This window comes from Cuculus canorus, chromosome 13 (assembly GCF_017976375.1).
Source record: "Cuculus canorus isolate bCucCan1 chromosome 13, bCucCan1.pri, whole genome shotgun sequence".
NCBI lineage: Eukaryota > Metazoa > Chordata > Aves > Cuculiformes > Cuculidae > Cuculus > Cuculus canorus.
Window position 1 is genome coordinate 1,135,508 of NC_071413.1, and position 26,993 is coordinate 1,162,500.

The window sequence follows — 26,993 nt, forward strand, 5'->3', positions numbered from 1 at the left end:
AAGATTGCCTGTTGCCATTCTCCGAAGGCGCTTGTAGTGGGATGAGCAATATGAATAATTAAGGAAAATGGGTATGTGTGCTCCAAGAGGAGACAATTTTGGTATTGAACATCCTTTATTCTTACATTTCTAAGATGAACTAAAAGGACTTTTCATTTCTCTGGATTCCTCCAGATTTCCCATCCTTAACATTGTGTAGCGATGCCTTTTCTCCCGTCTTAATGACATCCCAAACTTTTGTTGAAAATAATTGATTGAATTTAAATTTCCTTAAAAGTTTAAGAGGTAATGTTACAGTATAAATTTCCTACCAAACACTAAGTAGGGAAATATCCATTAGTGAAATTAACTACAGTTTCTAGGTAGCTAACAATGTGCGGTATACAGTAGGGCATGGCTAATGAACACTGCAGTGGGTGATATTTCATTATACAAATTAATGCTCACATTTTAATGGGAAAGTCACATAATGAATCTCAGCTTCAGTGACAGCAATTAGAGACACAGATTGTCCCCTTCTGGACAAGGCACTGTTTAGCAATAAGCAGCTGTGTAAAAAGTCTTCAGGTTTACAACATATATATATGCTTTGGGGGAATTAGTGTGCAGTTTATATTAATGTACTGAATCTTCCCTGCAAAGTAACAACCCTATTTATCTCTCTGTGCTTTAACTAAGTAAAGACATGTAAAAGGACTAAATAAATACTGCAGATGAGATATAAATAAAGGAAAATATTCAATTATAAAAGTTGATAAAAATTAAAGTATTTTATTGTAATGCCTGGTGTACAACTGAAAAATCTTTAATAACCTGAGTCAAACCCATCCAAAGTCCGTGCTTTTGTGGGGTGGGGGCAGCTTTGTCTTATAGAATAGAGAAAATTAGCTAGTAAAGGGAAGAAGTTAACTAGTATTTCTGACAAACAGATTAATTGTGTGGTGAAACATGTGCAGGATCCAAAAATAATCCCACAGAACCTTTGATATTCCATTTGGTTTAAAAAGTGTGAAGTGAATGATTAGAATGATAAAAGAAATTACCATGTAAGAATAGGCATAATAATGAACTAATTAAACCACACAGCAATTCATTTCTAAAATATCTGCTGCACAATGGATAAAATAGGTTATCAATAACTGCTTGAATGGTAAAGTAAAAAATGCTGCAAAATGTTTTCAGTATTCCCATTAAGGAGCGTTCTCTGGAATTAGAAGATATTTGAGTTCGTTTGCTTTGCGTGAAAGACAACGATAGCTTGTTTAGAAAGGGATTGGACCCAGTTGGGACTCGCATGGTCAACCCCGTCTTGGACACCAGGGCGCTGGCGTGGGGTTCTTGTCCCACTGCCTTAGGCACAGAAACCCCCTCTGAAATGGTGTTTAAAAACGAGGAGGGGCGTTCAGGGAGGTTGGGTGCAGTACAGGTTTTTAAGAAGCTGCATTTTAAGTATGAAAAATGAATCAAGAAGCCCACAGCACTACAGATGAGTAGATATTTGGGAAGTACAGAGGTTTGATCAGGGACACCAAAAGGGATAGTAAAAATATGTAGGTGGCTATTAAGTGTTGTGGAGAACAGGGTAAAACTGTGTAGATCTTGCAGGTTTCACAGCTGGAATCCTGCTAACACTGGACAAGAATGGATAAAAAATTACCCATCATTGTATAGAAGACTCAATACTCTTGTGCTCTGCTCTCAGAAGGAAATGTGATGGTTTTCTAAGTGTTTTGTGATGGCACAGTTCTGCCATTAAGTAATGAGGCTGTTGTGCTGTAGCCCACTACATTTTAATATTTTTTAGAAAGAATGAAACTGGGTAACTTACAGATAAAGTCTTAAAAACCCTGTCTGGAGAGCTCTCCAAATCATTAAAGTTCATTTAAAAAAACAAGTCTTGGAACATGGAGCAAGTGCCAGAGCACTTGTAGTAGTAAAAAAGCTCTGGCTATTCTAGTATTTCCAAAGGGAAAGAATACTAAGAGCTTGAAATCATGAATGGCCCACACTGACATGAGTTTGGGGTAAAATTAGAGAAAGAATTTGATAACTATGAGAATTAGTAGCATGGTTAATTCAATTCAATTTTATGAAAGTAAATTTTATCACTTTCTCTCAAGGCGTGTGAAAGTAGCTTGTTCCATGTTACAGTCCTCCCCACCCAAAATACAGGTAAACAGAGATGGAGTAGCACAGAAACTGGCAGTTCCACAGATGTGCTTTTGGCTCCATCTATTCTATTTCATCGTTATTTGGAAGAGTGCATAAAATCACTGTTGATAAAATTTAGCAAAGGCACAAAAATGGTCAGATGCTAAAAATCATGGGGAGGCACTGAGGAGTCACTTGTCCAAGTGGGTTCCTTTCAGCAGTATGAATTTTAACTCAGGGTAATGAACACCCGTAGCGGTGGTGATGGACTGGGCTAGGGTTATGGCAGAGCCGGAACGGAACCGGAGCTGTTGGTCGATTGCTGTAATTATGGATGGAGGAGCAGTCCTGGCTGTGGAAGATTAATATCAAGTTGAGATTTCATCAAAGCTTTAGTGGGTGCCCTTTGTTTAAAAGGACATTGAAAAATAGGGAATGGTGTTCTGCTCCAGAGTAAGAGAAGGTGAAGAGGTGGCTGGTTGCTGTCTACAAGTGCCTACCCTAGGAATAGGTTGTTTTAGTAAAAAAATCTGTTTAACGGGGAAAGATAGTGATGCTCAGTGGTAGGAAGCAGACTTTGGACAAATCTGAGCTAGAATCGAGGCACACATTTTGAAGTAGTGAAAATACTTCAGCAGGCAAACCCACGTCCCAGCTTATGTAGGGACACGTTGGATTTGCTGTGGTTGAAATGGAAGATGTTTAAACTAAACCGAGTTTTATTGCAAATTGTAGTTAGAGTTTGATGCAGGAGTGATCATGTGAGAGTCTTTGGCCTGTGTTGTACAGCAGATCAGACTTAGATGATCATAATAGTCCCTTTTGGCCTTAAGGTCTATAAACATATTCATAACCTGTCTGTGGTCTCTCTGTGTAGCCCCCAGCAGATAATTCTGGTGACTGGTGTGATCAGATTGGTGACCTGATCTGTGTGAGCAGGCCTGGTTGCAGCTTGCATAGATTCTGCATCTCTGTTGTTTATACATTGTACTGCACAAACAGACCTATTTCTGCTGGGCAACGTGTCTGTTTCCAGTTATCTACCAAGCCTTTGTACAGGTTTTACAAGCAGCATTCAATTTTTCTTCTCCTACTGTAATCCTGATATAAAATAGTCCTTGTGAGATGTTTTGTGTTTTGTAAACCAGAGCAGTAGATCGATCAGAACTGTGATTGTGTTGCCCAGATAAGTTATTCTCTGTAAGATTTTTTTTTTTTTTTGTACATATGGGAATATTTTCTGTTCCATTGTGAAAAGGTTTGCAGGGGTGCCGACAGGGCCAGAGAATTAGCAAGATTGGGATGGCCATTGCCTTTGTGAACAATGAAAAATGACTCTTGGATATGAAATGCAGAGGATTATTTTGAAGAAGTCATGTTCCCTCACTCCTATGTGGCAACCTTAATTTATGTGAGCTGATATTAAGTGTTAAATAACTTATCCAGGCACTGCTCCTGGCAATATCACCAGAACAGTCATTACACTGGGATGAATTTTCTGAAACTCTTCCTCAAAGCGTGAGATACAACCAGGTTGTCTTCTTACAAGAATCACAAGCCTACCTCTCGTGTCCCCTGTAGTATTCTTTGGACATGTACTATTGCAACTGCAGATGGAGTGCTGGAAATTGGAGAACCTTTGGGTTTTCCATTGACACTGGCTTGGGGTTTGGTTAGTCTGGTTGAGGTTAGGTTGGTTTTTTCCCCCACAGCAGCTTATCACTCTGTTTTGGCATTTGTGCAGGGAAGCGTAGCCAGCTGTTAATTTGAGCAGATGAAGTAGCATCTCAGTATTTGCATGATTACTGAATTTAGGAAACACTGTCCCACTGTAAGATTCAAGGATGATTTACTCCCAACTCCCCTCTCCTGGTGCCTGCCCTCAAAATAGCAGCAGTTAAGATTCCTTTGAAGTAAACCTCAGTCCAGCATTTACAGTCTTGGTGCGGAGCTGCGTCCAGATCTCCTCCGCTGAAAGGAACCTCACTCAGTGGAAAGGCCCATGAATGGAAAATGTAGTGACTTCAAGGCCTAGCAATTCAGGATAAGAGTATGTTGTTGTGGCCAATGCTTTACACTGAAGGTACTTTAGAAGTACAAAATGTTACTAGCATTTCCTTTAGTTAGAGTATTTTAACTGACTTACACCCATTTTTACATACATCTATTGCTTTGAGCAGCTCCTGCATATTTTTAGCAGCATTGGTGCAGCCTCGGTTGCAAACTTCTCCTCCTCCCTGCAGAAGGAGGCATCCAGCGGTTGACATAGTGCCTGCAATGCTGAAACACACTTCTTAACAGTGTGATTTGATGCGCACTGCAAACATACCCTGAACTATCATTAGAATAAAAGGAAGAGCTCAGTCTAATTGTGCTAAAGATTTCTATAAAGGTACAGAGGATGTTGAGGAAGAGCTTTTCAATTAAGAGGAGAAAAAATTAAAAATGTGAGCATTTAACCTTATAAAGTCTGGTACTTCTTTTTATATCAGTCTAATTACTTCTTAGCCAACACTTGAAATGCCTGCATTGTGTCCGAAGTCACTAGTGATTGCTGACAGTGACTGGGGGACAAACACCAGAATAACAGAAAACAGCTCAAAAATATTGCAGTCTGTACAGGCTGTAGACTCAGCGTTAACATTTTCCCAAGTTCTGAGTGGCAGCACCACTGTCAGAAATTGCACACTCCCAAACAACAGCCCTGCAGAGCGGCAAACAAACAGCCCGTGGCTTCTGTCCCCTTGTCCCTGCCCTGGAACGCCCGCGACGGGGCTGGTGCTCAGACCCAAGACTGGGGAAGCCCAGGCAGACGTGATGCAGCTCCATTTAGGGATTCTTGCATGTCAGGAGGAAGTGTTTGCTTTTGCCCAGCTCCCACTGAAACGTGGCCCTTTCTTCTCATTGCTGGAGCGCCAGAACTTAATGAGGTGATCGTGGAAGGCTCAGGAGTCGCACTGAACTGTTTAAATCTGATTTCTTCTGTTAAGCTGTGAGGACCCAGGCCTAAAGCACGAACCATGCTAATTACTACCTCTTCCTCTGCTGAACACCTCTTGTTTGATATGCTGCACTTTCCTCCCCTAAAAAGGTCGATTAACGTGGTTGATGCAAAGCTCTCATGTCTCACCGTTTAGCTTTAGGATTACATTATAGGATTTCGAATTTCCACTGCTTGTAATTTCCTTCAGCCCCATCTGAATGGCAGCACGTGTCCAGCTCCTGTTCGTGGTTGGTGATGGGCTCGAGCAGTGCTCTGTGGTCATTTGAACATTCTGCTGTTGCGTCTCATTAGGAAATTCCTGCCATCAGCGAGAGGAGCAGCTTCCCAAGTATTTCGCAGCCTTCCAATTGAGCCTCTAGATTCAATAACAAAAGTTTGAAAGACTCGGTTTTCTTTTAAGCAGATATCGAGGTTATTTGAAGATGGGTAACTTTCCAGCTGGTTTGGTGAAGTACGTAGTGTTATAGAGCATTTTTATGGTGAGGAAGTTCTCAAACCAAACATTTCCATTATACCACTTGGAGGAGGCTTGTCTTTGTCTTTGGGATCATTTAGAAAAAAAAAAGCTATGTAGAGAAACCAGTTTCTGTTGCTTTTTGAGCTCCCCTGTGGAAATAATTGCCATTAACAGCTTGCAGGTCTTCCAGATTCCTGTCGCTATTGGTGAGGATTTCCATACTTCTTCCTTTAGCAGGAACTGTGCGTGGCCCACAAGTGCTCTGCGGAATTTTAGGTGTATGTTGGCTTAGATATACGTTCCTTTTGGATGTGTTTTCGTGATTGTATGTGGGTATTTATTACACGTGTAGTATTTTTAACCTCTTTTAAAGTACAGGAGGAACAGTAAAAGTTTAGTGTGGGATTCAAATATATTTATTTAATTCATAAAAATAATTTTATGTGTTTTAAAACTCTATTCAAGCTAATCCTAGAGAAGTGCTTCTGGTAGGTGAATTACATATTTTACTGCTTGAGCATTAGAAATGCCATTAGTACAAATTTAAAGGACTGCAAAACCCAGTTGATAATGCTAATCTGAAATACAGAAACCAAATATATTTTGTACTTTTTTATTATTCGATTTCTTCTTTGTTTTATTGACTACTTTTTATTTTATCTATATGTTCTTACATGCTGCAGTCATAATATAGTGTACTGATATTAATATTTTATAGAATCTGTATTTATAGTTCTTTATTTAGAAACAATGCAGTAGGTCTGCAGATCTTTGAATCCTTCTGGAATGGTGCCCTCCAAATAATGATAAATTACTTGTGCAGTATGCCATTTGCTAATTATATCCATGATTTACTGCAGAGCAAGACTTAAATCATTCATTTCAGTCTTGCGTAACAGTGCCATAAAATTTTTAGGTTTAAAAATGGTTTCCATGTGTATAATTTAAACAAATTTTAGGGCAATTGTATACACAAAATATTGCAACCAGCCATTTGTTACATTCTTTGTCTCTGTTTTTTTTTAAACTTGTACTTTTAATGATTACTGTGGTTGAAATTGTTATGCTTCATTTTCATAATCATAGCTTTTAATTCTACAACAGCTTTCTACATGTTAGATTAAGAAAAAGATGGCTAATTGTGTGTAGATACCATGTCATTCCTGAATTGCCCCACATTTTGGAAACCCATTTTAGAAATAGTCAGTTTATGAATCAGTCTTCAATTAAAGGCATTGCTTTTTTAAAAAATGAATTATTAGCTCCAAGATCTTCTTGTTTTTGAGCAGCTAATGTTGATCTTCTTTTCCTCCCTCACGTGTACACCGAAGTATAGCTAACTCTGTGTTTCTCTCTATCCACACCCACAGGTGAGAAGCCTTACAAGTGCCCACATTGCGATTATGCTGGTACCCAGTCTGCGTCCCTCAAATACCACTTGGAAAGGCACCATCGGGAGCGACAGAATGGGGCAGGACCACTCTCTGGGCAGTCTGCAAGTCAAGAACACAAAGATGAGACATCGAGTAAAAGTTCTGTGTTCATTAGACCAGATATATTGAGAGGAGCCTTCAAGGGGCTTCCTGGCATTGATTTCCGAAGTGGCATGGTCTCGCAGCAGTGGACGTCAGGAATGCTGTCTTCTGGAGATGGACAAGCAGCCAGCATGTCATCTGAAGTATCTTCAGAAAACATGAAGGGTTCAGACATATCTTCCAAAGGAACACACTTCTCTGAACTTGGCCGTGCTTACCAGAACATGGTTGGGAACGGTGTGAACTTCCAAGGGTCTTTGCAAGCTTTCATGGACAGCTTTGTCCTAAGTTCTTTGAAGAAAGAAAAAGAAATGAAGGATAAAGTGCTCTCAGATCCACTTTCAGCAAAAGCTCTGGGCTCAGACGCTGGTGAGGAAAAGATAAATAGCAAATCCTCACAGCGAAAGACAGAAAAGTCACAATACGAACCTCTTGACTTGTCTGTAAGGCCAGATGCAGCCTCCCTCCCAGGTTCATCAGTTACTGTGCAAGACAATATTGCTTGGCACGGCTGCTTATTTTGTTCTTTTACGACTTCATCTATGGAACTAATGGCTCTGCACCTCCAGGCCAATCACTTGGGCAAGGCTAAACGTAAAGACAACATCATAGGGAACAACAAAGACCAATCTAGAGAAGCTTCAACCTCAGTTAATAAAGCGAGCTTGCTCCCCTCTTCTGTGCAGTCCAGCAAGGAGGCAGTTGTTTCAAACGTGCTGAGCCAGCTGGACTCGGCTGCCGAGAAAATGACCCAAGGGCCAAATAAAGAGGGCTTGGGAGAGCAGAAGAGCGCTGCCTGGCCCAGCCACGTGGAATCCACTTTTTGTAATTTTACCACAGACTTCTATAAGCAGTTTGGCGTTTATCCTGGTGTTATTGGCACAGGAACGCAAAATTCTTGCGCCAGTAATGAATCCGAAGTGAAAACACAATCCGAAGATGACCCAACTATTCTGCTTTCTGACTCTGTAAATAAAAGTGCTACTGATGACCTTTCTGACATAGCTTCATCTGAGGATATGGAGTCTTCCAAGGAAGAAAACATTGAAGATGAGGACATTGACACAGAACCAGATGTTGTGAATAAGCCGTTGTCTGCCCTAAATAAAGAAAGCAGCGAAGGAGATGACAATATGCAAAGTGCAGTCACCTCGCAACCAGTGCAAGGGCTCATATCACCACTGCCGCAAGTGTCAGAAAAGCAGTGGCACAGTCAGAGTCTTCTCTCCTCCCACGAAACTGCACAAGGAGTGATGAAACCCGAACCAGTTCAGGGCCCACAGGTCCTGGAGAAGCAGATGAACATGTTGTCAGTCCTAAGAGCTTACAGCTCTGATGGCTTAGCAGCCTTTAATGGACTTGCAAGTAGCACAGCAACTAGTGGATGTATCAAGAGACCAGACTTGTGTGGTAAGTTTTAGACCTTCTTTTAGCCCATTTCAGAAAAACTTGTGCAGAATCATGAAGCTGCTCTTGAAATATACTTAGTCATGTTTGTTAGTAATACATTTTTTTTAAATGTTAAACCCTGTGGGCCAAATTCTAGTCTTACATGTGGTCTCCCCATCGAAATCAGCAGTGCTGCATGCATCTACTTATACAGGATTTTAGAAAGAACTTGCTTTTTGCCCTAGAGTAGCAGCAATATAGACTCCGTGCTAGTGGCACCTGAAAGGGATGCTCACTGCTTTAGCGGACGCAAAGGAGGAAAAAAGTTTTAACTTTTCAGTATTTTGGTATAAGTAAGAACCCAAGAAAAACACTGGATGCTTTGCCAAGCAGCCCTTGCTTTCTCTCTTTTTTTCCTTTTCCTTTTGAATTGGGGTGTGTTCAGTTACCACAATATTAATGAAATCAAAGGCCAAGTGCGCAGAATGCATTTTTTATCCCCTTTTCTTTCCCTTCCCCCCTTTTTTAGTTTGGTTTTTCTGGTTTATTTCTGTGGCTCCCATACAGTAGTTGCCTTGGACCATTTTCACTCTTCTCACTAGCAGTTATACAAACAGTGATTTGCCTAATTAAGAATATGCCTCCAGGTAATTAAAAAACACCACCACATCAAGCAAAGAAAACCACCTTTTTACCTGATTTACAAACCTGTAGTTTTACTTCCTAGTATCGCACACATCAGATTTGACAAAAATGAAAGTTAAATCGATTTCAATTTATCCCGTATTTTGTCATCATATTCTTGTTTGAAAGAGATTTTAGAGTGTAAATCCTTTGAAGAACAGTATTGCTTTAAAAAGCGGAGTCAGCAAAGGACACAAAAACTTCAGTAGTGCTCATTTCAGTTAAACTTCAGGCCGATCAGAAAACTCATTGTCAGAGCTGAACATGCACAATAAACTGTGCAGGTTAAAAAAAGGAATAAGAAGTGATCAACAGTTAGAAAGCCTGTCCGTTTATAATGAAACCTGAAGTCTGCAGACACTGGAGTGGTTACCCTGGTTAACCTAAGGTTAGTGGGAGCTTTGTTTGACTTCACTAGGATCATGTGTGTGCTTAAAGCCATAACCCTGTCATCAGGTCCCTCTCTGCCTTTCCAGGTTGGTCTGATAAAAACGGCTGGTTGGTCCTCACTAAGTTCATCTCACTTGTATTCTTAAAGCATTTTGGCTTCTCAGTATTGCCATTATTTAAACTTAATCACCAGCCCAAGTATCTGCACAGCCTTACTTGCAGTGGGAAAGTGTCTCAGTGCACTAAGAACCAATTCAGACCGTTGGAAATATTTCCAGATTCTTCAAAATCAGCAGTTACTTTACTGATATTTTGAAAATCAGTGATAGTTAATTTAATTTGCAGAGGGTAAAATCCTACTTGGTATTTTTTTCAAATTTCAGTTGGTTACAAAAAAAATGCAGCAGAGCAAGGACTCTAAAGAAACAAGTAAAAAAATGGAAAACGAAGTTGCTTTGTAGGAAATCTCTTTATATTTCTTCCCAGACATAAGAGTTTTAAACCAACAGACGCCGCCCCCCCTTAACATTATCATTGAAATGAAGTCATGTTGCTTCCATTAGGTTTTTGTTTCATCTTCCCGTTAATTCAACAGACATTTATGATGGCTTGAGTTTATATGATTTTAAAGACCATATCCCTTTCACAAGCTCTGCCCAGTGATAATGGATTTGACTTGAAGTATGAAGGAAAGAAAAAAAAAACAATGGCAGCTTCTCTGTTCTACTTTTTAAGCCATTTTTTAATGGCAAATGCAGTGCAAGTCCTCCCTTCTCCCCTCTCCAGAAATAGCTTTTTAGACTTTGTTACCGACATTCTATTGAGTTTTGGCAGAGCGTATGTGTTAAGATTGACTACTGAAATGTATTGTTTCATTTTTCTCGCTATCTCACAGCAGAAGCGGATGAGTAGGAACAAGCCCCGTGTCAGTAGTTCTGTATTTATTTGGTTGGCTTGGGTGCCGCCCACTTGGAATAGTGGGTTTGTGGAGTTTTCATTTTCTCCGTGATGTTTTACACTGTGAAATCACACTCCATCTTTGTGTGCCAGTGTGAGGAATCTCACCTGATGTTTCTGCACTTGCAGATCAGCCATCAGGAGCACCCGTTCATTTATTAGCCTGCCTTCCCTCTTGTGCAAAGCCCATGGCCTGAGCCATGGTCCCCTTTGTGTCTCCTTCTGCCCGAGAGACTAGAAAGCTCGAGATCCACATCCAATACCTGATTCCAGGGCACGATTCTTGTCTTTCTTTGTGTTCTGGGAGACTCTGTACATTTGCCTCTCCTTTTACAGCCAATGACATGTGGGTTGTTGACATCTCAAGAGAGAGCACTGATACACTTGATGCGGTGCTTGCACCATCCAGACAGCAAGCGTGGCGTACTTCCTGCCGTGGAAATGAAACTGAGGTAGAAGATCTCAGCTTCAGGTAGCTGAGATTCCATTTTTGATTGGCCATGCTAATTGAGTTAAATTTGTGGCTGCATAAAAACAAGCTATGATTTTCAGTGATTCATGCAGATCATTTTTAGTTGGCAGATTTTAGAGATAATGGGTCAGTTTTTAAGTAAAAATACTGACAGAAAAAGAGGTTAATTTCTGGAGGAGAATGCCACCAGCTCACATTGTTGTTCTGGAAAGCCACCACCCTTGGGGAAAGCCATCCTCAGTTTCCCTGTGTGTAGAATGAGAGAGACTGATGATGTACACATAATTCATTTATGCTCCTATCACGCTTCAGGCTGTAGGGATGAAAGACGCAGTTAGGAACGAACTACCGTTACTGCATAATACAGAAATTTCCATGGCAAAATGCTGCTAAGAAAAATCACACAAATTTGTAATCTTTCTTCTTTACATAAGTAGCAGAATAGGAAGGAACAGAAAGAAAGAAGTACCGGTGGTGAATTTAGTGTTACTCCTGACCTGCACTTGGTTTTAGAGTCTCAAGTGACTGTACCTCGGAGCTGATCTTGATAATCCTTGCTAACAGGCAGTTTCCGTGAAGAAGACATACCTGTCCTTGCTGTGTGGCAGCCAGTAGTGTGGAGGGGAGGCCCGGGGCGATGGCTGCACGGTTTGGTAGCTGTCGTGAGTGTCTGTGTTCTCTGCCTTCATTACTCATTTGAGAGGTTATGCTTGGAGGTTCTAGACCTAAGAAGCTTTCAAAGATCTGTTTTCCTTTCCATTTTGCTCTTCTCTTCCTATGCTTGTCTTCCCACGTGCCTGTAGCTGCATCACAATAACATTCTAACTCTTGTTTAAAGTCGTTAATTTACACGTGATTTGCACAGCATCAGCTTATGGCAAGACCCTTTTCTTTCTCTCTCTTCTCCCCTTTACATTCTCCTGCTTTGTGTCTTAAACAGTAACATTTCCCTACATGCGTTTTCTGCTTGGGAAGTCCTTAGGCTTCCCAAGAAGAGCTGGTGGGCTACAGAACGATTGGCCAGAGATAGTCCTGGGTGTTCACTGGTTGCTGAATGGGTTAGTGCGGTTGCACCCACGCTTAATGATGTCCAAAAGGATTAGTTCCATGTTGTCTCTATAAATCTAATTTGCTTCCATTCATGCCTGCTTTCCTATGCAATTAGTGCTCTTTTCTCCTGCGTAGGCTCCACCCCATTCTCACTTCTGTCACTGTACAAAAAGAGGGCAGGGCCCTTCTGATGTACGGCAGCAGCTTTGGAGTTGGGATCCTGCAAAGGGCTGAGCGCTTTCAGTTGCCTTTGGAGCCGAAAGCCTTCAACATTGCACGGAATTATGAAAATGTTCAGCATTGTAACTTTCTGAAATACCTTCCAAATGTAGAACTGCAGCACAGACAAGAGGGCTGGGCAAGGGGAAGATCGATTGTGGCAGATTATTACAGCTTTATTGTCACATAATTATAGTGCTCTACCCCAATGTTTAAATAGTGAATTTAGTTGTTGCAAATTGCTTATTGCCACAGGTGTCAAAACCAAAAGGATTATAATGTGAACCCCTTCAGAACTCTCACCAACAGATAAAATACAGAAAAAGAGTTTTAATTGTTTGTGGTGGCTTCTCTTGAATCCTTATTGTAGCTCTTTTGAATTATAAAATCCATATTAAACAGAAGCAAAAGGCCTGATGTATCCAAGCTCAACGAGGCAAGGGAAGGCCATCCTACTGCAGCCAGTTGTCGTACTCCTGCCCATTAAAGTGTCCTCTAGTGCACTTAGGTAACCCACCATTTTGACTTGATCTGCGGTTGAAGGAGGGACCAGAATATTCTTTTCCTTCATGGCAGAATGAAATGACGTGGAAGTGTTACTGCAGACTTGTCTTTCCCCCATTTTGGTGATTTTGAAGCAGTTTCTTTAGTTTCGGTTAGGAGGTCCGAGCCCTGTTTTTAGTCTACGACCTCTACTGCTGAAGGGAGATGAGCTTTGCGGCCCCGTGCCCGGGTCTCAGCCGCGCTTCGAGATGTCACAGTGCCATTTGCATGCCAATATCAAACCAAACTCATATGGCTTGCTTCCTTTTTTTAATTAACTGGGAATACCAGTGATCCAGCGAAGTTTGTGTTGCTGCATAAAAGGGCCGGTCTGTGAATAGCATTGTATTTGCCAAATGGTTCGCTAGTCATTTCAGTACAAACAAATGGATGGTGTCTCTAAGTCTGCAAACACTGCTGACATTTAGCCTTGTTTATGTTACTTTCCTTTTGCTGCATATTTTTGGCTAGAAAAGATACTTTCTGAATCAACATTGACTTCCTAAGCAGAAGCTACGGACCCAGTCTTGTGTCTCTCCATCTCGATGAGTTGGACTCCGTACATGACCGAGGGTTGCAGAATCAGGTCCTGTGTGTATTTGATTAACTTTCATTGCTACCTTCCCATAATTTAATTTGATTGAATCTTGTTGTCTCTGAAATCGGTCAAGTGAGAAGTTCGGTATCACAGATTTGTTTACTGTAGGAACCTTTCATTTCTTACTCTTTTCCGCGGTGTAACATTACCATTCCATCTATGTTTCTGGAGATTAACCCCTAAAATCTCTGCTGCAGCCAAGTGCTGAGTACCTTCCGTTCCCAGTGAGGCTGGAGGCGGTCAGTCCCTCCCAGCACCAGCTCTGAAAGGGGATTGTGTTTGCAAGAGAAGGCCTTGGTATGTGCCTTGATTCCAGACATCAGTGGCCAGCCGCACCGAGGCAAATCCCTGCCACAGAAAAGCTTTTCTTTTCTCTGTGGAGACAAAATAATGATGTAAGTTTAGAGCTGTATGAGTTTCATCTCCCAAACAGTATGTTCTTATTGTTTTTGTCATATCCAGGTCACATTTAAATTCTAATTTAGGATTAGGCAGAAGCACAGAGATGTTTCCAGGTCTTTCCAAAGTGAGACAATGCTCCGGTTTGTGTTTTGGTTCAGGATTATGTATTCTCGTGTCTGAGGGGTAGTATTTCCTATAGCTACTCACAAACATGAACAATTTAGACATCCCTGTAAGTCAAAACTAAGTGTACAATTAATACCTATTATCAGGCCAATTTTAAACAATTAATTTGACAGCAATTGTAATTTTTGTGCTATGGGCTTTCAGAAATAAATAACCAAATTCATCTTTGTAATCTAAGGAACTTAGGATATCTTTATGTGGAGATGATCTCGTTATGCACAGCATTGCGTATGTGGAATTCCTGAGGTTTGCTCCCACCTATCTTGAGACCTATAGGACCAGGGACCAATAATTACCTGAGGCTTATTAATTGTTTCAGCAAAGAAAAAAAACCTATATACCTTAAGTGTAAGCATTAATATATGTATACACAATACATCCACAATATATAACAAACCATAATAGTACAAAAATAGAGGTCCTGAATGTGTTCTGTTATTTATGTGTTTGGCAAGCTTAGGGAATGGACTTTAGTATGAGTGAAAATTCTCTTAACATTTTTAAGGTTATTTATTGTCATTTCTATTTGAGTTTTTAATGGTCCTGTATTTTGTAATGCTTTAGCAGGAAAAAAATACTGTAGTTATCTTTTTTCATATTCTTTAAGCAATATTTCTAGCTTAATATATTGTGCCAGGTTTTCCAATATTAACCAAGAAAGACAGTAAAATTCAATGAACAGCACTCTGACATCCACGATTTAAAACCTGTGATTGAAGTGAAATGTGTAAACTTCTAGTGGGTTATCATGTGCTTTGGAATAGAGTATTGTTGGAAGTAATTAGAAAATATATTAAGGTTTCCTGGTAATGAAGGTATGTAAGTTTTAATAATTGTTGCTTTCTGAATAAGTGTCAAACTATATCTTTAAATGTATATGGAGTTACGAGTTAGGTCACTTCTGAATGGAATGTAAAACAATACTAAAATGCTTCAATAACTTATCTCAGTGTTGCTAATAAAAGAAAAGCTGTTAACCATTAGTGCAGTTTTGAGTCGTTTTGTTAATTCGTTCAACAAAACTCTCCGAGAAGCTGTCATGCCTTTGGATTGACCAAAAGCCACTCGTGCCATCCAGAGTTGCTCGATGCTTTGAGAGGCAAACTCTGCTCTCGTTGGCCTTGTGGGGGATTTTGGTTAAACCGCGGTCTGCCGAGGACGTGGTGCTTTGGTGTTGGAACGATGCTGTGCGTGGTTAGGCAGGTATGTAAAGAGCGGGCTTTAGACTTGTTTCCTGTGTCATGGAAAATATCTTGGGAACGTGGGCTCTGTTTCTCCTCTGTCACTATTCAAATCCAGCAGAAATCTTTGTGGAGGCCACGGGGTTAACAGTGAGTAATGGGTAATGAGCCACTGGTGCCGGGGTGCTTGGTGGGGCGAGCCACGTGCCTGCATCCAGTCCTGCAGCTGGCAAGGACCGTCACCTCAGTGAGTAATGGGTTCACAATGCCCGTCCCGATGGAGGAACACCAGGAGTGTGCAGTGTGAGTGATCTTTCTTGATTAATCTTGCCTAGAATCCTCAGTACTGCAGGTAGCACTGAACTCTCCTTGTTTCCCACGGAAAGAACAAGCGACACGCATCCTGGGGCCAACCTCCTTCCTCAGACCCATGGACTGTCCATGCGAGGTACAGCAAGCATAGGATAACAAGAACCAGTCATGTCAGTCCCGGTAGAATCCCTCAGGTCTATGGTAAGTGTTTCCAGGATGGACCCATCTGAGGTGGCCCGGAGCTCAGGGCACCGCTGAGCACGCAGCGGGAGCTGAAGACAAACATGAGTAGGACTCCCGGTGTCACATCTTCATGAATGCTGGCAGTTCTCAATAGCATATTGGTACTTTTTATTTATCCCACCAAAACACCATGAGTAAGGACCTGACATTTTAGCGTTCTGTGTCATACTGAGAAAAATCTGTAGTTCAGTAGTAGGACAATTATGTTATTTTGGAAGGGCTAGAAATAATACAGCATTTGTGAGACAACTGTAACATTTATCCAGACTCAGTGTGAGATTGTTCTCCTTTTATTTGGAGAGCACTTCCAAAAAAGTATCAACTAGAAGCAAATTAAAAAAGACAAGAAGCAGCGGTGATGATGAATCCCTTTAACCCCCATGGGGTATAACCTCATCCTGTGTGATACCACTGGCTGTTACAGGCCTGAACTTCTATGCAGTGAGCTGTGAATGTAGTCCTTATTGTCCTGTGGGCAGTATGACTAAGGAAAAAATATCTCTGGGATACAATGGAGTGTTTGTCTGAACAGCATAACCTAAGGGCCATAACATCAAATCTACAGTTGTAGTTCTACAGCTGCAGTCACACCACTCAAGCGAAGGCTGTGTCAGCACTTGTGTTGTATAAGAAATCCTGTTTTCAAGGGTTGATGAGTCATATGCAAAAAACATTTCTCACTAAATAATTGTCCTGCTTGTTCGGAGGCGATGCCGAGGTACAGGCCTTTCCCAGCAGGACGTGGTCATGTCTTCTGCAATAGGCCATGGCTTAACTTGTTGGCTTATTTTGCTCACGAAGGTATCTCTTTGATCTAGGAAATTGCCCAGAAGGTTGAGGATTGTGCGTTTTTATTATAGTCAAAACATAAGCTAGTGGGAAAAATGCCAAGGTGGGCAAGGTCCTCCCTAAGGATTAGAACACATAGAACGCATCTTCCTCAGAAATTATAAAGGTAGGATTTCGTCCCAGGTTTGTCATCCCCAGTGTCGATTTAAGTTCTCTGGTCGGAACACTTCCTTAGAAGACCTGGTCACAGTTTTAGTTTTTGAGATACCGTGACACTGAGCCTTTCCAGCTCGCAGTAACTTTCATTGCTGTTTGAAGCAGCCGCTCATCTGCTGGCGAAGAGCAGGCAGGAGAGAGGTTCATGTACAGCTGCTACAGAGAGGTGAGCCGGGAGCGCTGTGCATCTCTCCTGCATGAACGTAAAAGGAATATACTTTGGATTGAGACTGAGTACCTGAAACCACAGCAGTGTTCCTACTACATGAAGTTTCTAGGTAGGTATGCTGGACGTGAGTGGCTTCAAGCTAAAGATGCCCTGCCTGGAGCATTGCCATTTACAAACAGATGTTCCTGAGGCCACCCCACCTCCGCTGCTTGCCCCCAAGCTGCTGAGCCTGCCCCGTTGTCCGTGGGGCGAAATGCTGGCCAGTGAGTTACTTTAAGCCGATCTCCTCTGATCCAGAGCGTCTGCAGCGCCATTCCCTGCATAGAACAGCCATTGTTCCACTCACAGAGAAACAGTGGGGTAGAAATAGCATGCCATGCTGGGGATCAGAGAGGGAATTGTTCCTTAATTATCTCTCGCTGAAGGAAAAACCCAAGGCATAGCCCGATACATGCCGTAACTCTGGCAGAACACGAGTCCTTTCAGGAGAATATAGGGAAGGGGCTCAGGGACAGGAGCTTGTTGCCCTCTCTCCTCCCGCAGCTCTACCTGCTCACTGGCCAGGGGAAAAAGAAATTTTCCGCTTTGGATTCTCCATTGTGAAATGGAAAATAGTAGTATTCACCCCCCTGGTAGGAATGCTGTGAGGATAAATGAATGAATTAATGTTTGTAAAGCACTTTGTAGATGAAGGACATTACATAAGTCCTCAGTGTATGAATGCTTCCTTCTCTGGGATGACTACAGGCAATGATAGGAATTGATTGATGAAAATAGGCACACATTTAAAATATGTACTGGGTGTGTGTATCCCTTCTATATCCCAGCAGTGTTTGTGAGCCTGGCTTCTTGAGGAGCACCATGTAGCGATCCCAGTTCTGAAACCTTCGGCCTCAGCTCGGCACAGCTAACCCTGTTCTGCTCCATGTGCTTAGTTTGCTTTTAGATCCTTTCAGATCTTCCTGGTAAACCTGCTGCAGGTGCAGGCTGCCAGCTGGGTGCAAGGAGTGCGCGGGTGCAGAAACTCCCAGCCCTGCTCCCACCGCTGGCAGCAGAGCGCTGGGCTTTCCCTGCTCAAGGTTTGAAGAAGGCGATTGCCTTTGCCCAGCAAAGTCTGCTCCCAGCTGCCAAACACACCACGATGCATCACTGGCACAACCACACATCCCCAACTCTGACCGGCACCAATGCTCACCCAGCGATGCAGCTGATTTTCCATCTTCTGACATGAGAACTGTTTCATAACGGGAGGGGGTTTGGGTGTAGTGACTGATCATTATGTGACTGTACGTTGAGGCGAAAAAGGAAAAAAAAAAAAAACTAACCAGAAAAGCTTTCCCAAAGGAAAGAGGAGGGAATCCCATTACCATGACAGCTCCCTCTTTAGTTGCCAAAATGATTGACAACTGGATAAGGTCAAAGATGAAACCCAAGCCATGGGGCACAGAGCAAGGAGGGGGCCATCAGTTGAATAAAAAAATTGAGTGTCAGTGCTGGGGAAGGAGGAAATGGGCACTCCCAGTAGAAAAATCCTCACCCTCTGCTCCCCTGCTGTTTGTTTGGGGAAAATGCTGCAGCTTAATCAGAATTATTTACAAGATAATGGTCCATTGTTTGTAGTAAGACAGATGCTGTCTGTGGGAATTTGGTGTTTTATGCTCTGTGCATTACAGTGCCATTGCTGTGTACAGATGGGATCACAGTGGTGGTGTTGTTATCCACTTTTTGGAAATTTGGAGGATCCTTACCATGAAAGGAGGATCCTTAGATAGAAAAAGAAAGGTTTTTCAGGCCCAGAACTGGGATTTCTCTTTAGGTAGAATTGTGTTTGTAGATGTCTGGGGGAAGAAGAGGACAAGGTGGAAATGCTTTGCTTGAGACCTATAGCACGCGGGTCCCTGGTCTGGCTTTGCTTAGAGGTGGTGGACCTGAGTTCAACAGATGGATGGATTCTGTGTGTCTTTCCAAAGGCGAGGAGATGCGTTGCTGTGGGGTGTGTCGGGGCTCCTTCCTTGCTGGTGGCTGGCAGAGTCAGTTGCTTAGAAGGTGGTGCGAGCGTGTCTGTGTGAGAGCGGGGTTCGCCTGCTGAGTAATCGTCCTCCGGTCGTGCGACTGGAGCTCGTGGTGTTCCCTGCCAACCCCCCCATGCAGCAAGTTAAACACTTCTGTTTTGCCAGAAAAATTCATCCCCATGGTTTCGTGGGTTAAGCTGTGGGAAAGGAAAACCAGATTTTCCCTGGCTTCATACTGAAAAAAAATCCACAAAAAAATGCCAAGCCCAAAAAGCAACTTAAAGAGAAAAATCTTTATTCGTTTATAAGATCAAATGCAAGATTTTTTTAGAAATGGGAGAAATGTTTCCCTGTGAGGGTGGGGAGGCCCTGGCCCAGGGTGCCCAGAGCAGTGGGGGCTGCCCCATCCCTGGAGGGGTTCCAGGCCAGGTTGGATGGGGCTCGGAGCCCCTGATCCAGGAGGAGGTGTCGCTGCCTATGGCAGGAACTGGATGAGCTTTAAGGTCCCTTCCGACTCAAACCATTCCATGATTCTATGATTTATTTATTTTTATGATTGTTTAATCCCAGCATCCTCTCCTGGGCCAAACAAACAGGTCACTGTGGAGGCCTAGAACGTGGCCACGGGGAAAGCCAGAGACATGTGGGTGGGTGACTCTCTGCCAGGTGAGAATCACTGCATTCAGGAAGAATAGGCAGCTCTGGTGAGGCCAGTGGAGACGGCTGCCTCCGACAGCACGCCTGTCCCACCGGCTGCCTGGGTCTGTCTCAGCAGAGCGCAGGGACAGCAGCACCTGTAGCTCTTTCCCGTGAGCCTGGGATGAGAGGACAAGGACTGCTCCACGCAGAGCGAGTAAATCCTGCCTTGCCTTTCCTTCCCCAAATGCCAAAGCCTCCTGAGATGAGATGGTCCTCCTCAGGTCACTGCGCTTTGGAACAGGACCTGCAAGAAGGTACAGGACGAGAGGGTGGGGGCTGTCTGGGGGGGTGGGTGCATGTGTGTGTGCACGCGCTTCCTCTCTCAAAAATCTGCTTCTAGTGTGCAATAGCTCACACGCTACCTCAGCAGAGACCGGTGGGCACCAAAGGCAACCGAGAGACGACAAATCACCTGAAAGGCTCTCGAGGGGATTTTGAGCATCCACGTCTGGTATCCCAAGATCCATTAGCTTTCAGGTAAAACGGAAAACAATGACCGTCTTTTCTTGTATGCAAGATAATTAAGTTGTCTTTCCATCACTGCGAAATATCTGAGTTTCCCTGGAAAAAGCAGAAGGCCTGGGGACGGGGAGTGAAACAGGAAAGGGCAAGGAATGGCTGATGCACAGTTTTAGGGATCTGTGCAGCTTGAAATGGGTTTCCAGCACCCTGTCCTCCTCTGGGTGGGCTCCCCTCGGAAATGGGTGACTCCTGAGTCCTCCATTCCCTCTGTGCTCAGTGTGCCATCAGGGATGGAGCCAATAGCATCAGATCATGAGTGGAAACCACTTTGCCCAAGAAGAGGGATCTCCTCTTGCTTTGGGAAGCAGAGTTTTCCAAGAAAACACCAAAAGGGTTAGATTGGCATGGGGAGATTGCCACTCCTCAGTCATTTCATTTCTCCAAATGTCTCCAGTGGGATCCATACAGGGAGCTCTAAGTTTTTTCCTCCAAGTCAGCATTTATTTGCAGAATCTTAATTTTGTATTTCCTGACATTTAAGCTTTTCAGCCTAATGTTCTAATAAGGATTCTGTCCGTCTGTCTAAATAAAGCTTCATTCTAATGAGGACACCATCCATCTCCTGAGATGGAGCCGTAACGACTTCTAGCCTCAGTGTAATTTTAGCCAGGCTCCGTTCCCCACCCTCTTCTCCCCACAGCTCATTGTTTGGGGTGTGAATTATCTATTTTGGGATGAATTTATGCAGAATTTCATTTTGGGTCAAGTGACTGAGCTGTTGTGGGAGCCTCTGCTTTCTCTCTGAAGAAGGGGGTTCACTCCCTCCCAGTTGTATGTTCAGTGCCTGCTTCTGGCAGTTCCTGATCGTAAGGCTGAGTGTTTTCATGCCAACGATTTTCTGTTTGAGTTATTGGAGTAGGGAGGCAGTGGGACCATGCCAGTGTCAAAGGTTGTTGCGTGAATGATAATTAATAACATTATTAGACTGATTATGTGTTTAGATGTCCAGAATCAGGAGTGAATTGAACTTGTTAAATTTAATTCCTACCTCCAAATATTGGACCATTTTCCGTGGCTGGGAGACTGGCGCCCTCACCACTCTTGCATTTGCATAAAGGACAAAACTGGGAATTTGAAAGGGCAAAAACTAGTGAGAATTGCTAAAATTTTGAGCTTCTGGTGTTCTTGAGGCTTCTCCCAGTGCTCTGCGAGCTTTCACCAGGGAGAAGAAAGTGCAGATTGGGTGTGCGATAACGTTTTTAGACCCCGGTTTCATTGTGTCAGCCGCCGACTGAAACATCGAGTCATTTGAGATTGGAGATTATGTCTTTTGGGGTCCTGAAGAGCCGTTTCACATGTGACCGATTACTTCTGTCAGAGACGGGAGAGCTGGGTCCCACCTCGGTGGGTGGGATCTGAACTCACGATTCCAGGGGTCAATAACAGGGTTTTTAGACCTTTGTGCCTCTTGGTCCCTCATAGCCAGACCTTTTCTGTTAAAACTGTTTAAATTACAAGCCAGCAATAAAAGGATCATATGTGTTTCCCACTGAACAGGTTCTTTTAGGCTATTATGATAATTAAAAACATATGGTGCCTACGCAAGTCAGAGGGAAACCGCAGATGTACAAATTAGGTATTATATAAGGGTTTTCTTTTTTGCCCTTTCTAAAACACCAAACCAAAGGGTACAAAGGATTAAAGATGGTAATTTTTTTGGAGATGGCAGGCAGCGTTTTGGATTTTTAATCATGAAATATGCAAACCTCCTTTCTTGTACATAATCAGAGCAAACTCTTTCTAATACACAGGAAGAGAAAACCAGTAGCATAAGACTGCAGTATTTATGGAATAAGGAAACACTTTGTTTCATGCAAGTTATTGGAGACCAGGAAACCTTTTGCATTTTTTATGATGTTTCCCTGCACAGACACAGAGGATTATATTTATTAAATATTGAATTATATTGAAATTGGATTGATGCAGCCAAAGAAGGACGTTTCTTTGTATTCCTTTTTTTCTCCTTTTAAAGAAGGGAAATGTACTGATATTGATTGCAGTACAAGCAGTCATTTGTTTTAATTTAAAAATATAGGATTGATTTTGAGAAGGTGATAAATACTGCTAATAAAAAAATTTAAAATGGGGATTTATAATGATTCCCCGTTAAGTCAATGGTTTAGTGAGGCTAACTTATAATAAAAGCAGAGACGTGCTGAACTATCCTTGCCTAATGGGTTATTTGCTGGCGCTGCAAACTTTCCTTGCTTTGCTGGGCCCTGCAACAGGAGGTGAAGTTTCCATCATCTAACGCTCCTCACCCCTCGTTCCATCTTTCTTTTGCTGAAAACTGCACATGCCTGTCGGGCTGTTTCGCGGCGAGGGGCCGGATCCAGGTGTGGCTGCGCTGGGTCTGATGTTGGAAGTTGTGGTCGGTCTCTGCTTCCCGTGCTGCTCCACAGGTTTCAGGTCTCAGCCTCTCACGGGTCTTTCCCCCTAGCAGAGGAGCTGGACTGGGCTCTGCAGCGCCCGCAGCAGCCCTGAAGCCCTGGAACTCGCAGCCGTTGCTTTGAGCTCTACGGCTCACACAGCACCAGAGTCTGCCCGCACTTTGTCCTGCCTGGACTGGCAGGAGACCCTCCTCTCCCCGCTGCTCTGGGCTTAATGCCCCCGTGTCCCCGCAAGGAGCAGGATGGCCGCGTTCCGAGGTGGGCAGGCAGCGTCCCCCCAGCACCCAGCGTGGCAGCCTCAGGGCCGAAGCACACCTTTGGCACACTGAGCACCTGGCCCTGCGCTCGTGGTCGGGCGGGGATGCTGCCAGCCCAGCACCACAAGCACAGCTCCCTGGCTGGTGGGACCCGGCCCAGAGGTCACAATCCTGTGCCCAGCAGCGCATCCAGCGCCGGGGCCGGTACCCGCAGTGGGATCCCAGTGCAGCTATGCACTCGGAGCCCTTTTGCTGTGCTCACGTATGGCTTAGACTGTCTTTCACCATAACATAGACAACTTTTCTCTTTTTTACACCCAAAGAAACTTCTAGAAGAGGGAAAACAACCGAGAGGCGAGGAAGAAGCTGATGCTAATCCTGCAGGTTTGCAGGAGCGGTGGCTGAGCAGGGGTTTCTGAAGAGCGGCTTTTCTTTTATTGAGTGAGTGATAGCAAACTCAGTGTTATTTCGCATGTAGGTATTACCATTTTAACATTTACAGAGGTAAAATAACACCTTGTCACTCAATGCAAATACCAATCACAAAATGAATTAATTGTAATAACTGTTGTCAACAGAACAAAAGACTTGTTGCTTTCCTAAGCAGATTTCAGCGCCACTGATAACTATATACAGAGGCTCCCATCGGGCTTAGGCAGTGTGTGTAGTCAGAACATAATTTCATCTGTCTTTCTCTGCACTTTGTTGTAAAAGTCTCAGAAATGAAGTTAAAAACCTGTATTTTTTACATATTGCTAAGCATATGATTTCCCAGTGCTTAGTTTTTTTTTTTTCTCAAAGAATCCCTAAACATTTTTACTAGTTAATTAACACTTTTTCATGGCTAATTTATTAAAGAATTAACAAGCCTGTAACAGTTTATTCACCTTATGTGGTGATGGACAGTTACTTTCGGAGTAACGAGCAGCTTTTTGCTACACAAAATGTATTTTTCTTAATGTTTTTTCTTTTCTAGTCATCTTCCTCCAAAAGGAACAGCACTGTCCCAATAGATGGGTGAAGTTTCCTTTGAAAAGTGGGGAAGAGAGAATAAAATTAGCCAAGAAAAGCAAAATTCTTCATACTTGTGCTAACCACAAATTTATTTGAGTGCACTTTGGGGGTGGGGGGAAAGAACTAATTAACTAATTTCACAAAGGAGCCTCAGTGCAGCAGCAACCGGTGCCAGTGTGCTATATGCATGTTACATGGCTGTTTAGCTTAATAATCATAAACTCTACAGCGTATCTGCTATATTTTGCTGTGAATGCTAGGTATTTTCTTAAAGAAACGCCCACTAGTATTGCAGCCTGGGATGGTGATGGAGAGGGCTGCCGACGGGGTAACGCAGTGGGAACTGCCCCACAGGTCCCCTGCGCATCCCTGTTTAACAGAACACATATTTCAGATCGCTTCCCTCTCAAAGCGTTCCAACAGGCTGCCCTCGTCAGGAGCAGAATCACAAACTCAGATAAAATACACAGACAATTCATGATCCATGTATCTTTGTCCAGCCCTAAGCCAGGAGTCAGGAAAATATCCCGTGTAAAAGTCTGTTTGGGTAAGATTCCCCATCGGGCTGCGGGAGCGAAGGGTGAGAGGCTAAGGAAGCATCGGCAGAGCCACCCCAGGGCCACCCCAGGGCCATCCCAGGGCCATCCTGCAGCGTTAACCAGCGCCCAGTCCTGCCGCTCGCATCTCTCCCTTGGAGAAACCAGGGAGCAGCTCCTGCTGCAGCCCCTCCTTGCGGGAGAGCAAGCACCGGCCTGAGACCGCAGCAGGAGCTTCCTGAGACACCAGCAGGAGCTTCCTGAGACCACTCCAGGAGCTTCCTGAAACCACACCAGGAGCTTCCTGAGACCACACCAGGAGCTTCCTGAGACACCAGCAGGACCTTCCTGAAACCACACCAGGAGCTTCCTGGGACCACAGCAGGACCTTCCTGAGACCTGAAACCACAGCAGGACGGTCCTGAAGCCTCAGCAGGAGCTGCCTGAAACCATCTCCTTTCTGGGCAGCCTGGAGCCTCGTGCAGCCCGTTTCTGGACTTTGTAGCAATACCCTGCAGGTATGTGGGTGAGGTGCTCAGAGATCTGTTTCAGTAGCTTATGGTTTAGTAGTTCGGGTACGGTTGGACTCGATGATCTCAAAGGTCTTTTCCAACCAAGAGATTTTATGACTGTCGCCGCACAGCCTTGGCACAGGGGATTTCTGTGGTTTCCCTTCAAACTCTTTGCTGTCAATAACACTTGGTCTGCCTTTCTTGTTGGCAGCTGCTGTGTCTGCAGCCACCAGTCGTTCTGCTCCTACCTGGGCCGCGTTCCCCCAGGCAGCGCTGGCACGGCCGCAGCGCGGGCTCTCGGGGCACTGGGGCGGCAGCTCCGCTCTGGAGGGGACGCGTGACTCACTCGGAGCTACAGCACATTTGTACTCGCGGTCGCCGTTTTATTGTTTAAAGTATAGAGTCCTGAATGCACCCGAGTGATTGTTCTCTCAGGCACTTCCCACGGCAGAGGGGGCCGGAATATCCGTGACCGTGCAATTGTACTGGAGCTTGAGTGGTTTTGTTCCAGCAGCCTTAGGCCAAGGCTGTGGTCGCTCTTGCATGGATGCGCAGGGATGTGGGGAAGTGGCTCTGGGAGCGCTGACGAGGCTGAAGGCTCGAGTGCTGTGGCGTCTGGAGCTGTCGTGGCCCGTGGGGCGGGATGGCAGCTGGTGGGGTGCGCTCTGCGCTCGGTGCGGCCCGGATCCACCACACCTCCGGGTGCAGGTGGGGACAGCAGCTCTGTCTGGGACGGAGCAGCCAGGGCGCTGTGGGTGCTTTGGGAACGCTTGGTGTTGGAAGCCCCGCGTCAGGCTGGGCACGAGCTGCCCGTATGGGAGAAGGGCTGGTGCCACGTTCTTTGCTCTGTGGTCTGCTGCAGCCCCTCCCTGCACACATCTATATCCCGGTAAATCTGATTGAAAGAGCGAAAATACTCCCAGCCTCTCGAGCAGCGCCAGCACTTGTGCTGACCGCTGCTTTTTGCTGTTGTCACTTGGCCGTCGCCATTTCCTCTCCCGTTCCTTTGGGGCGCATTGATGCCCCTGTCCCTCTGGAGCTGGAATTTGGGTGCTTGGGAGCAGAGGGCCCCTTCGCGGCTGCCCAGCGGCGCTTTGCTGCCCGGAGGGCTGATCTGGGATTTGCGCCACCGCTGCTCCCCGGGGTCTCTGCCTTCTTGGGGTGATGAACCCCGAGACGAAGCGTCTCTGGTTCCCGCAAGCCACTCCTCTGCCCGCTCCCTGGCACTGGTTGCTAATCAGAACAGGACTTCGGTAGCCAAATGGCATTTGGCTGAGCCAAACACAGAGCCAGACACACAGGCTGCCTGTGACCGAGCGCTTTATTAACGTGAGCTTTAATGCAAGTTCATTGGTAGCGTGTGGGTGCCACAGTAAACGTTCAACTGTCTAATTCTGCAGCACTAGGAGGTTTTTTAGCATGGAAATATTCCAGAGTATAAAAATCAGGCCTCACCCTGCTTAGGAGTGAAGGATTCGAAAATTATTATTAATTTTTTAAATGAACATTATTTATTTTTGGCTCTTTGCAGAGCAAGGGCTGTCAGCCTGCTCGTTTGTGACAGTCCGTGCTTTTTTTATTGCGTTTTTTAAAAATCATAACCTGTTTCTAAAGTTAAACAAGTGCAGTGTCCCAGACTACAGAACTTTTATGGTATTTGTGTAATTCACGTTCATGTAAGGCCAGAATATTCCGAGAGGCATTTTGAGGAAATCTGTAAAATAAATGTGCTTCCTCGCAGAGACCTTGTACGCCAAGTTTTAGCCTGGGCTGCATTTTTACAGCTGAGTTATAAACCCCTGAAAAACAGGATTTATAATGGAAATGCTGACACAACCTTAACCATAGCGGTGCTATCTGGTGCTGCGATAATATACTGTATGAAGAAATCAGTTCATTAGTTAGTTATAAACAAAGGACAGAGATAGTAAATTACAGTAGGTATTTCAGCAGTTTTCTATATATTTATGACACAAAAATATGCGGCTGCATTTTATTTCTCGAGACACTCTTTAAGGATTTCAGATTTAATACACATTAGTTTGGTTATGCACATTGTGCATTTCGCTCTCGCCGTTCCCTCTTGTAGTTTTATTCATGGTAT

General features: G+C 44.0%; 1 protein-coding gene across 10 annotated transcripts in view; it reads left to right on the plus strand.

Annotated features, from left to right (window-relative positions):
* The window catches only part of ZNF536 (zinc finger protein 536), a 334,254-nt gene that overhangs the window by 209,143 nt on the left and 98,118 nt on the right, over positions 1 to 26,993 (plus strand). For all 10 annotated transcript variants that reach the window (XM_054078961.1, XM_054078965.1, XM_054078962.1 and 7 more), the window contains one exon: positions 6,983 to 8,557. In XM_054078961.1, the coding sequence (XP_053934936.1) occupies positions 6,983 to 8,557 (1,575 nt within the window). The remainder of the gene's footprint in view (positions 1 to 6,982; positions 8,558 to 26,993) is intronic.